The sequence below is a fragment of the Bubalus bubalis genome, chromosome 14 (assembly GCF_019923935.1).
Source record: "Bubalus bubalis isolate 160015118507 breed Murrah chromosome 14, NDDB_SH_1, whole genome shotgun sequence".
Taxonomy (NCBI): Eukaryota; Metazoa; Chordata; class Mammalia; order Artiodactyla; family Bovidae; genus Bubalus; species Bubalus bubalis.
The window spans coordinates 46,126,939-46,139,854 of record NC_059170.1 but is presented as its reverse complement, the minus strand read 5'-3'; the positions used below and the strand labels follow the sequence as shown (position 1 = coordinate 46,139,854).

General features: G+C 46.7%; 1 protein-coding gene across 1 annotated transcript in view; it reads left to right on the top strand.

Moving 5' to 3' along the window:
* PCSK2 (proprotein convertase subtilisin/kexin type 2) overlaps nucleotides 1-12,916 on the top strand; it is a 242,675-nt gene that overhangs the window by 199,433 nt on the left and 30,326 nt on the right. Inside the window, exon 7 of the mRNA XM_025264236.3 lies at nucleotides 3,182-3,270. Coding sequence (XP_025120021.2) covers nucleotides 3,182-3,270 — 89 coding nt within the window. The remainder of the gene's footprint in view (nucleotides 1-3,181; nucleotides 3,271-12,916) is intronic.

Sequence of the window (12,916 nt, the reverse complement as noted above, 5' to 3'; positions counted from 1 at the left end):
GGCAACATGACATACTCCTGACTCCTGTCACTTGCCCCCCGATGATCTTTATCAGAAGGAGGCCAAACAAGCCACCATATGTGTCCCTCACCCCCACCAACAGCTATTCCCACTTTTGACAGATCATGTTTTATTCTAGAGGCAAAATGGAGCTACTGAATGTTCTTGAAAGCCGAGGGGCCAGGTGAACATGGAATTGGAAAATGATTTTCCTAACATTCAGGGGAGCAAGGACATTTGCCTGAGATGATCAGGAAAACAGGACTGAGGGGAAGACATCCAAGGCTGTGGGAATGAAGTCCACAGAGGCCCGGGGCCTGGTGAAGAGGCCTGGTATCACCAACAGGAGCCACTGCCACTTATAATTAATTGGCATCGCCTAATTGAGCAATGATCTCCCTGATAGCTCAACTGGTAAAGAATCCACATGCAATGCAGGAGACGCCGGTTCAATTCCTGGGTCAAAAAGATCCCCTAGAGAAGGGATAGGCTACCCACTCCAGTATTCTTGGGCTTCCCTTGTGGCTCAGCTGGTAAAGAATCCACCTGCAATGCGAGAGACCTGGGTTCGATCCCTGGGTTGGGAAGATCCCTTGGAGAAGGGAAAGGCTACCCACTCCAGTGTTCTGGCCTGGAGAATTCCATGGACTGTATATCCATGGGGCTTCCCCGGTGGCTCAGCAGGTAAAGAATCTACCAGTAATGCAGGAGATGCAGATTTGATACCTGAATTGAGAAGATCCCCTGGAGGAGGAAATGGCTACCCACTCCAGTAGTCTTGTCTGGAGAATCCCAAGGACAGAGGAGGGGAGCGGGCTGGAGTCCATGGGGTCGCAAAGAGTCAAATATGTTTCTTCCCAAATGTTCCTGTGGAGGAACCATGACCAGCATCTCCCCATTTAAAAGCCAAAATTAAAGACATGGAAGCCTTCAGTGTCTTTAGTCTGCTCAAGGAAGTTTGCACGATTTTGTCCTCCAGGTTTCCGTGAGCAGTTTTAGGGCAGAGAAGGTTTGTCTCCTGGGTGGGAGGGTGGTGGAGGATACAGTCTCAGACTCAGTGCGTCATTGAGCCTCAGTCTCAGACCTGGCCCAGGTCCGCTGAGACTCAACTTGGACATTTGTGAAATAGAACAGTGCCTGCCCGCACAAGGGGTAGAGGCAGTGAGGCCACAGAGGCAGTGAGCATGTCACGCTCAGTCCATGGCAAGAGGCTGGTCGTCCTCTCACCCCTCAGAGCTGGGCTCCCTCTGCAGCAATGGTGAGGTCTCCTCCAACACAGTCATTCTTGTTCCCGAGGGAATTCGGAGTCCCTGTGATGTGTAGCTTTCATGGAGGCAGAATTTGCTTTTGCTCATGTAGAGAAAGAAAATACCTATATTTCAATCCTCAGATGTGATTTCTTTTAATGGACTGATGTGGTAGGTTTGCATGTCCCAGGAGAATGTATTAACCAGTCTACACTGCAGAAATCAGGACTTTCTGGGCTATGCAGCCAATAAGCCCCTTCCCCACGTGCCCTCCTGCACCCGCCGTATAAATAGCAAGCAGGCAGCCCTCACTGCCATCACCTCCACGGGCCAATCAGATGCTGTTCCAGCCGACTTCAAATTTGGCTGCTTCTTGGAGTGTAAGGAGGGCCTTGCAGGGTTGGGGCTGGTGGCTTGCAAGGACATGAACACTAGGCTCCTCCACAGCTGGGATGCTGTTTAGAGTCCAAACACACATTCTGATTGACTTCAAGCTTACGCTTGGTTCCGTTGCCATTTAACAAAAGGCCCTCTAACCTAGTGGCTTAAAAGAGAACAAACGCTTGCTTGCTTGCTTGCTTATCATGCTGTTAACGTAGGTGGGGCACCTGTCTCTCTCCATATGCTGCTAACGGGGCGATTGGCTGGGTCTGGAGGAAGAAGACCTCCAGGGGCCTCCCCTGAGGTGCTGTCCGGTCAAGCTCCCCCCGTGGCCTTGTCCGTGGCCCAAGCTGCTCTGCACACTCCACTGCATCCCGTGGGCCCAAGCCAGCCACCAGGCGGCCTTGCTCAGGGAAGGAGAAGTGCTCACAGGAGGGAGAACTGTTTGGATCCCTTTGGTCTAAAGGAAAAGGGAGCAGAAGGGAGAAGCTTAATGAAATTACGGTGTCTGTTGCAGAACTATGTAGCACCCAGTGCCCCCTGGGCCCCTGCACTAACATGAGCAAACAACTTGCATGCCTTCGGTGATGGTGAACTCACTCCCTCACAACGAAGTCTGTTCTGCCTTTGGACATAAGACAGTGTCTAGAACTTGAGCCCTAAGAAGCCCTTGCTCAGAATTGTAAGCTCCAGGCCAGCAAACTTCAGAAAGTTGGTTCTAATGACCGTCCAGGGTTCTTAATCTGGTCAGCCTCAAATTTTCTGTGGAGCCCTTCAAATTGAATGTGAAATGTTGCCAGTGTGTGCTTTTTTGGTTCCCAGAGGAAGGTGGGGGTCTGTAGCATATATCTTAAAGGAGCTGTGTGTGCTCAGTCGCTCAGCCGTGTCCGACTTTTTGCGACCCTACGGACTGTAGCCCGCCAGGCTCCTTTTTCCAAAGAGATTCTCCAGTCAAGAATACTGGGGTGGGTTGCCATGCCCTCCTCCAAGGGTTCTTCCCAACTCAGGGATCGAACCCCCAGTCTCCTGCATTGAAAACGGATTCTTTACCGTCTGAGCCACCAAGGAAGCTTTAAAGAGGCTAGAATCCAACAAAGGTAAATAAGCTTTGTCCCACAGCTGACAGGCAGCATTCACTGCCTGGTGGCCACAACCAGCCTTGAAAATAAACCCTAGCCCACAATTCTAGCTGTTCAAAAAAAAAAAACAAAGTCAGCTACTTCAACTAGCACCAACCTGTCCATCTCGTGTTTCCTTTTCGCAGCAAGCCTATGACTGCCTTCTGCAGGAAGGCACTTCAGATTTTAAAGTAGAGATCACCTTTCAAGGTTGAAATGTCCTGAGAAGACTCTTCACAGTAGAAACAAGCCAAGGGCGGCTGGGAGGTGGAAGGGATGAGAGGAGAGACACAAACAGAAGATGCGGTGGCCTGGACTGGCTCCAGGCTAACAGAACCACTCAAAAGAATCAAACTGCTTCAACTGACAGAATTTAAGAAACCTTCCCCAAGTCATCTGACCCTCTGTCTGACCCATCTTCACTTCTCTCCACAGCCACGGGACGAGATGTGCCGGGGAGGTCTCTGCGGCTGCCAACAATAACATCTGCGGGGTCGGCGTGGCCTATGGCTCCAAGGTCGCAGGTAGGCTGTCCCGTCCCTGCCAAACATCCCCAGGAGGCATCACACCCAGTCTCCGTCCCAGCCAGGGCCTGGCAAAAACTCCCAGTGGGGCAAGAAGGCAGGGATTGGTACAATTTAGCAAGGGTGAAAAAAAAATTTTTCTAACTTAACCTGTATGGCAATATCAGAAAACTTAAAAAATGTTAAGGTGCACAGATTATAAGCCCACAGGTCAATGAAGTTTCACAAGCCAACCACACACAGTTAACCATCAAGAATCAAAACATTATCAGCACCCCAAAGCCTTCCTTGTGTACCCCTCAGTTGCTGTCCATACACACAAGAACACTCATGACTCTGACTTCTAACAGCAAACATGGGTTATTCCCAGTTTTTGAACTTTATATGAATGGAATTGTCCTGTCTGTACTCTTTGTGTATCAGTATCCTTAATATCTTTTTAAAAAAAATTTATCAAAGTATAGTTGATTTACAATGTTGTGTTCATTTTTGATGTATAGCAAATTGATTTGGTTATACGTATGTGTGTGTGTGTGTGTGTGTGTGTGCATACGCATGCATGAGCGCTTAGTTGCTCAGTCGTGTCCAATTCTTTGCGACCCCATGGACTGTAGCCCACCAGGCTCCTCTCTCCATGGGGATTTTCCAGGCAAGAATACTAAAGTGGGTAGACTATCCATTCTCCAAGGGATCTTCCTGACCCAGGAATCCCACCAGGGTCTCCTGCATTGCAGGTGGGTCCTTTACCAGCTGAGCTACCAGGGAAGCCCATATACATATATACACACATAAATGTATTCTTTTTTATATTCTTTTCCATTATGGTTTATTACAAGACACTGAATATAGTTCCCTGTACTATACAGCAGGACCTTGTTGTTCATCCATTGTATATATAACAGTTTCATCTGCTAATCCCAAACTCCCAGTCCTTCCCCCTCCCAAAATCCTCCCCCTGAGTAACCACAAGTCTGTTCTCTACGTCTGCAAACCTGTGTCTATTTCATAAATAAGTTAATTTCTATCGTATTTTCTATTTCACATATAAGTGATCCCATGTTACACTTACCTTTCTCTTTCTGACTTGTTTCATTTAGCATGATAACCTCTAGGTCCATCATGTTGCTGCAAAAGGCACTATTTCATTCTTTTTTATGGCTGAGTAGTATTCCAGTCTATGTGTACGTGTGTGTATATATATGGATATACCACATCTTCTTATCCAGTCAACTTTCAGTGGACTTTTAGGTTTGTCTCCATGTCTTGGCTACTGTGAATAATGCTTCTATGAACATTGCGGCACCTGCATCTTTTCAAGCTATAGTTTTGGCCGGGTATATGCCCAGGAGTGGGATTGCTCAATCTTGTGGCAACTCTAGTTTTAGTTTTTTGAGGCGCTTCTGTATTGTTTCCATAATGACTGCACCAATTCACGTTCCCACCAACAGTGGAAGAAGGCTCCCTATATTTTCAAAGTATAGTTTTGTCCACGTATCCATAAGACATAAATAGGACTCAGGTAAAGATGGTAGAAAATGAGGAGGAATGCACAAATTATTGCAAACATACTCCAAACTCTTCAAAATGCTTTTGGTGGCTTGTTTTGTTTGTACCAAGCATCTCATTTTTAAGGGAAAATACTCTACCTAGAAGAATCTTTTTATTAAGTTCTACAGGAAAGATGTTTAACAAATTCCCCTTTATGGGGTCTTTAGAAACTGAGGGTGGCAGGTTACTAGAAACTTAGAAAGCAACACCTTCCCCCTGCCAAAAAAGAAAGGGAGAGAGAAAACGAATGAGGGGATAAGCTAGAGAAGGAAGTGGCTCCTCATTCATTCCAAGTTTTGCATCAAATTTGCTTCTTAATTTATTCAGGCTGAGTCACCCAACCTTGTTTTTCTTTTTTTTACAACCATCTCTATGTGGTTTTTTTTTTTCCTGGTGATTTAATGGAACCATAAACATACTTTGTGCTGACACTTGCATTTCCAGGGACCTAAATAAAGCAAGAGAAACCTACACAAATCCATCATTAACCTCCTTCAGCGCTGTCTGCTAAGGTCTGCCTGAGTTGGGTGCTGAATTTCATAGAAGAATACATCCAGAGCGTTCTGAAATATAACTAGGGAGGCTTTGCCCCTCGGGTTTCAGCGCTCTGTGTTTGGTGAGACTCCAAAAACCTGACATCAAAACGTCAGAGGCTGCTATGAGCTCAGGGGAAAATATAGCACCCAATTAATATTTAATAAGGCAGGCTCACATGTCGGGTGCTATCTGAATGAGGGGAGGGGCAGTTTCCTATTCACAGGACAGAGTGGAGGCAACGGAAAATTTCAAACCTGGATTCCTCACTCACAGTGAGGTTTTCCAAAGAGTTTTTAAATTTTCTTTATGCCCACAGTAACTGGGTTTTTTTTAACAAGGGATTCTTAAAACTACTTACTGCAAAAATGAAGTGTTGCAATTAGTTCACGGCATTCAGGGATCCATTGGGATCTTTTTCTCCATCGGCTTCTTTTTCTCTCTTGTAATTTGTGCTCTGAAAGCATTTGAGTGTTAGTCGATCAGCTGTGTTCAACTCTTTGCAACCCTATTGGGCTGTAGTCCACCAGTCTCCTCTGTCCATGGGATTCTCCAGGCAAGAATACTGGAGTGGGTAGCCATTCCCTTCCCCAGGGGATCTTCCTGACCCAGGGATTGAACCCGGGTCTCCTCCATTGCAGGCAGATTCTTTCACCATCTGAACCACCAGGGAAGCCCCAAAGTACCTAATTCTCCAGCTCTTTTTGTTTGAATTTCTTAAAAGCAAACCTGAGGCAAGGGTCTGGGTGCAAGAAATTTATTTAGGAGGCAACCCGGGAAGCCAGTGAGGGAAGAGAAAGGAAGATAGTGGGAGGGCGGACCAACAGAGGGTGTGTAGGTGAGCTGGGGCTTAGGGGACTGTGGGGACACCCCCTCCGCATTGCCCTCCCTGAGGGGAGGAGGCTGGGAGTTTAACCACCAACTCCCATCTGTCTTCAGTGGAGAGGTAGGGGTCCTCAGCCATGAACCCCTGGCCTGTCCAGCCTGCAGCTCACATGGACTGAGCTCCACCCCAAGGCAGAGGACACGCCCCAGGCAAAGCCCCACCCCCCCACTCACCCCAGAGAGGGCCAGCAGGGCCAGGTGGGGTGTGCCAGCCTCTGACTGATCCCCAAGGCGAGCGAGTGCAGCCTGGCACCTCAAAGACAGAACCTGACTGGTGTCTGTGAACCCCGACACCTCACAGGTCTCACAACAACACTCTGAAAATCCAGAAACTAAGCCCAGAGCCAGTGGGAGGCATTGCAGCCACACAGAGACCCTGAGCAAAGGAGCCGCCTTTTCCACTCCCTTAACCCAGCTTGGCTCCATTGCATCCATTCCTATGGGTCCTAAGTGCTCAGAGCCAGGCAGGTCCAGTCCCATCCTGTGTGCATCTAGACATCCCAGGGACCTCTGGACTCCCCTAGAGGAGCAGAAGGAATTCTTGCTGACGAACCCCTAGAGAGGCACTCAGGACTCACAGTAGAAGCCAAAATCTACCTTTCAGACTTGGGGAAACATTTTGCTCATCCTGGCTATCAGTTCCAAAAGTTGGCTGGTTTTCATCCTAAATAAGGAATCAATTCCAAAAGTTGGCTGGTTTTCATTCTAAATGAGCTATCAATTCCAAAAGTTGGCTGGTTTTCATTCTAAACGAGCTATCAATTCCAAAAGTTGGCTGGTTTTCATTCTAAGCGAGCTGTACCCTCTCGAGAATCTTTCTTTTCAGGAGCTTTCTGAGCTGGGGTCTGGGGCGCCACCTGGTGGCCAACCAAGATCACCGCAAGTCTCAAGGTGTTGAGTTAGGGGGACAAACGTCCCAAAGGACCTCTGTGTGTGCTAAGTTGCTTCAGTCGTGTCCAACTCTTTGCGACCCTATGGACTGTAGGGGCTCTGGTGCTCTCTCTCTCTCTCTCTTTATCTCTCTCTCTCTCTCCTAGTCGCTAAGTCGCGTCTGATTCTTGCGACGCCATGGACTGTAGAGTCGTGTCTGACTCTTGCGACCCCATGAACTGTAGCCTGCCAGGCTACTGGGTCCATGGGATTCTCCAGGCAAGAATAGTAGATTGTCATTTCCTTGTAGAGGCTCTAAAGTTGCCTTATTCTGAAGACCCACTGGCATTTACATAATGATAACAAAAGTAAGACAAGGCTGTGGTCCTAGTGTGATTAGATTGACTAGTTTTCTGTGAGTATAGCTGTGAAAAGAAGAGAAGCGAAAAGCAAAGGAGAAAAGGAAAGATATAAACATCTGAATGCAGAGTTCCAAAGAATAGCAAGAAGAGATAAGAAAGCCTTCTTCAGCGATCAATGCAAAGAAATGGAGGAAAACAACAGAATGGGAAAGACTAGGGATCTCTTCAAGAAAATCAGAGATACCAAAGGAACATTTCATGCAAAGATGGGCTCGATAAAAGACAGAAATGGTATGGACCTAACAGAAGCAAAAGATATTAAAAAGAGGTGGCAAGAATACACAGAAGAACTGTACAAAAAATATCTTCACGACCCAGATAATCACGATGGTGTGATCACTGACCTAGAGCCAGACATCCTGGAATGTGAAGTCAAGTGGGCCTTAGAAAGCATCACTACGAACAAAGCTAGTGGAGGTGATGGAATTCCAGTTGAGCTATTCCAAATCCTGAAAGATGATGCTGTGAAAGTGCTGCACTCAATATGCCAGCAAATTTGGAAAACTCAGCAGTGGCCACAGGACTGGAAAAGGTCAGTTTTTATTCCAATCCCAAAGAAAGGCAATGCCAAAGAATGCTCAAACTACCCACAATTGCACTCATCTCACACGCTAGTAAAGTAATGCTCAAAATTCTCCAAGCCAGGCTTCAGCAATACGTGAACCGTGAACTTCCTGATGTTCAAGCTGGTTTTAGAAAAGGCAGAGGAACCAGAGATCAAATTGCCAACATCTGCTGGATCATGGAAAAAGCAAGAGAGTTCCAGAAAAACATCTATTTCTGCTTTCTCGACTATGCCAAAGCCTTTGACTGTGTGGATCACAATAAACTGTGGAAAATTCTGAAAGAGATGGGAATACCAGACCACCTGATCTGCCTCTTGAGAAATTTGTATGCAGGTCAGGAAGCAACAGTTAGAACTGGACATGGAACAACAGACTGGTTCCAAATAGGAAAAGGAGTTCGTCAAGGCTGTATATTGTCACCCTGTTTATTTAACTTATATGCAGAGTACATCATGAGAAACGCTGGACTGGAAGAAACACAAGCTGGAATCAAGATTGCCGGGAGAAATGTCAATAACCTCAGATATGCAGATGACACCACCCTTATGGCAGAAAGTGAAGAGGAACTCAAAAGCCTCTTGATGAAAGTGAAAGTGGAGAGTGAAAAAGTTGGCTTAAAGCTCAACATTCAGAAAACTAAGATCATGGCATCCGGTCCCACCACTTCATGGGAAATGGATGGGGAAATGGTGGAAACAGTGTCAGACTTCATTTTTTTGGGCTCCAAAATCAGTACAGATGGTGACTGCAGCCATGAAATTAAAAGACGCTTGCTCCTTGGAAGGAAAGTTATGACCAACCCAGATAGCATATTCAAAAGCAGAGACATTACTTTGCCAACAAAGGTTCGTCTAGTCAAGGCTATGGTTTTTCCTGTGGTCATGTATGGATGTGAGAGTTGGACTGTGAAGAAAGCTGAGCGCCAAAGAATTGATGGTTTTGAACTGTGGTGTTGGATAAGACTGTTGAGAGTCCCTTGGACTGCAAGGAGATCCAGCCAGTCCATTCTGAAGGAGATCAGCCCTGGGATTTCTTTGGAAGGAATGATGCTAAAGCTGAAACTCCAGTACTTTGGCCACCTCATGGAAGAGTTGACTCATTGGAAAAGACTCTGATGCTGGGAGGGATTGGGGGCAGGAGGAGAAGGGGACAACAGAGGATGAAATGGCTGGATGGCATCACTGACTCGATGGACATGAGTCTCAGTGAACTCCGGGAGTTGGTGATGGACAGGGAGGCCTGGCGTGCTGCGATTCACGGGGTCGAAAAGAGTCGCACATGACTGAGCGACTGATCTGATCTGAACAACAGTAATAATAGCATTTTGACTCTTTCAACATGTCAGGCAGGATGCAAAACCCTTTACTCACTTTACTCTCTTTGCAACTTTATCATACGTTGTTACATATTTTATATATGTGTTCCTGCTAAGTTGCTTCAGTCATGTCTGACTCTGCATGACTCTTTACCACCCCATGGACTCCTCTGCCAGGCTCCTCTGTCCATGAGATTCTCCGGGCAAGAATACTGGAATGGATTGCTATGCCCTCCTGCAGGGGGTCTTCCCAACCCAGGGATCAAACCTGCATTTCTTAGGTCTCCTGCGTTGGCAGATGGGTTCTTTACCACTAGCACCACCTGGTAGACCATGAACACGTTTACTATCTATTATTATCCCTATTGAACACGGGGCCCCACAGCTAGTAAACTGTAGAACAATGTAGCACCCAGAGCACCCTGGGCCCCCGCATTAACATGCATCAACAACTTGCATGCCGTCAGTAATGGGGAAGTCACTCCCTCATGAGGAAGTCTGTTCTGCCTTTGCACGTGTGACTCTTAGAAACTTCTTCCTTAAGATGAACTCTCTGTTTGATTTTTGTTGCCTATTCCATGAGCACAGTTGTTTCCACCTCTTCTAGGTAACACTTGGCAGGAAGGGAGGAAAATTCCAATCAGTCCAATTCCTATAAATTCTCTGTAACATGCAGACCTGTACATTTGAGATGTCCCAAAGTCTTAGCGCTGTCTCAAAACCTTCAATTCAGTTCAGTCACTCAGTCATGTCCGACTCTGCAACCCCATGGACTGCAGTGTGCCAGACCTCCCTGTCCATCACCAACTCCCAGAGCTTGCTCAAACTCACATCCATCGAGTCAGTGATGCTGTCCAACTTCAATTTTTTTTGAAAGTTTAATTATTTATATTTCCTAATCCACTTATTTACTTTATAAATCTTGAATAGAAAAGTTAATTTCCATTTTTTAAAATTTTAAACATGGCTGTCTCAGACAGTAAAGAATTTGTCTGCAATGCTAGAGATCTGGGTTCAATAACTGGGTAGGGAAGATCCCCTGGAGAAGGCAGTGGCAAACCACTCTAGTATTCTTGCTTGGAGAATCCCATGAACAGAGAAGCCTGGTGGGCTACAGTTCATGGATTCCCAAAGAGTCTGACACGACTGAGCGACTAACACACTTATCAAAGTAACTCTTTAAGAAGACAGCCTATTTCTTTCCTTAGTTTTAGCATTTAAACCAATGTTTGGCATCTTCAGTCAAAGGATTCAAGATAAAATAATCAAAATTGAAAATGTCTTATACGAATTCACAAAGTCCAATAAATGGACATGAAATATAATGAACTCTTCAATTGATATTTCTTGCAAGTTTGTCAGATATTTACTTCTAAGAGTATTAAAAATGCTCAAACTGCATCAAGCCTTTTGGGAAATACTGTCTCTTGCCTCCAGTCCCTTCCAGGACTCAGCAGTCATGACCAGGGGGTCTACCATATGCCAGTCCTGCTGAGGGTGGGAGGATGCAGCCATGAGCCAGAAGACAAGATACCTACCCTCACACAGCTTTGAGTCTAAGGGGGAGACCCAGACCAGGAGCAACAGACACAATAATATCAGATCATGATGCCAGTGTGCAGAATAACCAGGGGACGATTCGAGGGTGGGTCCTGTAGCATCACTTCTGCGGAGCCCCTCAGAGCAGCCCCGGGAGGGGGCCAGGCCAGGTAGCATTGGCCTTACCTGCCTTCCTCTGAAGGCAGAGCAGGTAGACTTATGCACCTGCTGTGATCTCTGTACAAGCTCACCTTTCATAACAAGAGGAGAGGCAGAGGGTTTAGCACAAATCCTTGGGCCGTGGAGGCCCTAGAGCCCAGGACTGCAATCCTGGGCAGCAGGCAAGAGGCTCAGACTCTGAAAGGGAGGAGGGAACCACCGAGTCACCACGAGTCAGGATGGTGGGGACAGAAATGCTGATGTGCCTGTTGTCTTGCCATCACGTCGCATCAGCCAGCAGAGCATTTTGCAGATGCTAGGATGCTGAGTCCTGGCTGCCTGGGCTTCCTTGTTTCTCTCCCTCCCCCAGCCCTGACTCCGTAGCTCCTAGAGCCCTCAGGACAGAGTCCCTCCCTAAAAACCCTTGGGTTCACCCTGAGCCTTGGTCTTGGCCCCTAATGCTGCTGTTGCCTGCAAACATTAATTGTGTATCTCATTCAATTCATGCATACCTCATTCCTCCCAAGCTTAATGAGATTAAAAGAATGCCCGGGGCCTGGCCCCTGAATACAAAAGAGAACTTGGCTCCCAGCCTGTGACCGTCCCCACCTCCCTAGATGCCAAGAAGTCAGAAGATGAACGCACAACAGCGCTGGCATTCTGGGCGGCACAAAGGCAGCCAGGGTGGGATGAAGGGGGAAAGAGGCAGAGGACAGGAGCTGCAGAGAAAGAGCAAAGGGCACCAGCCAGTGACAAGATTCAGGGGGGACAGTCCAGGCCCACTTAGACTGGAGTTGAACTTCTTTCTGCCCCCTTCCTGTGGAGGCAGGCTGCTCAGGGCTGGTCATCTGGGCACTGGATGACTTCAAGACCATCTGAGCCTTCTCCTGGCAGTGAATACCTGTCTCCCAGCAAAGTCTCCCCATCCACAAAGTGGATATGACTTAGGAGAAGAAGCTGTGCTGTTCAGTTGATTCTGTAAACTGGTGGCCACCTTTGTTAAATAGGTTTTTTTTTCCCCCTAATGGGCAGAATATAGTTGGACCAAGAGCAAAATGTGGAATTTTAGATTTTCTATCCCTAGTGAAATGAACCATAAAAACTTAGCTTCTGGAAAGTTCAAAGACTATGCTTATTCTGTAGGAGATTTTTTTTCCAGGAGAAAGAATGTTAACTAATAATTAGTTAACGCTGGCAAAAATGGTGACCTGATCTATGGGTAGAGGATGGAAAAGTCTGGACCTGTTATCTCTGTTTGGGGGAAAATTAACTAAAAGGTGGCCCAGGCACAGTATTTAGCAAGTACTTTCCAGATGATCCTATAATTGGCTTTAAGATAGGTAAAGCTATTACCTGCAACTAGAAAAGGAAAATCAAGGCGGGTCTCTAACTTTGTTCAACTATCAGCAGTTAGTTCTCAGGAACTGTCTGTAGATTTTGGGGAGTGGTGACATGTACATAGATAACCAACATACATGAATCTTCCTTCTTTAACTTGGTGCACACACCACGTTTCAGGCTGGCCCTTGTGTAATAAAGTCCTCGGACCACTGGGGACAAGTAAGAATTGTGGGAAGCCAGGCTCCGCCTGTATACAGTTCAGGCCTTCACTCCAAATTCCAGTGAGAAGACTGACTGACACTCACCAACACTCTAGGCTCCTTGACTTGAAACAGTGTATGGAGCAGAGAACAATACTGCTTCCAACAGCCAATATTCTGAGGGTAACGATGAAGGAAAAAAACCCCTCTCCATTGGCTGCTGCTCAGTGAACCCCCAAGAGGTTTTTTTCTAAGCGGTCCCAGGGA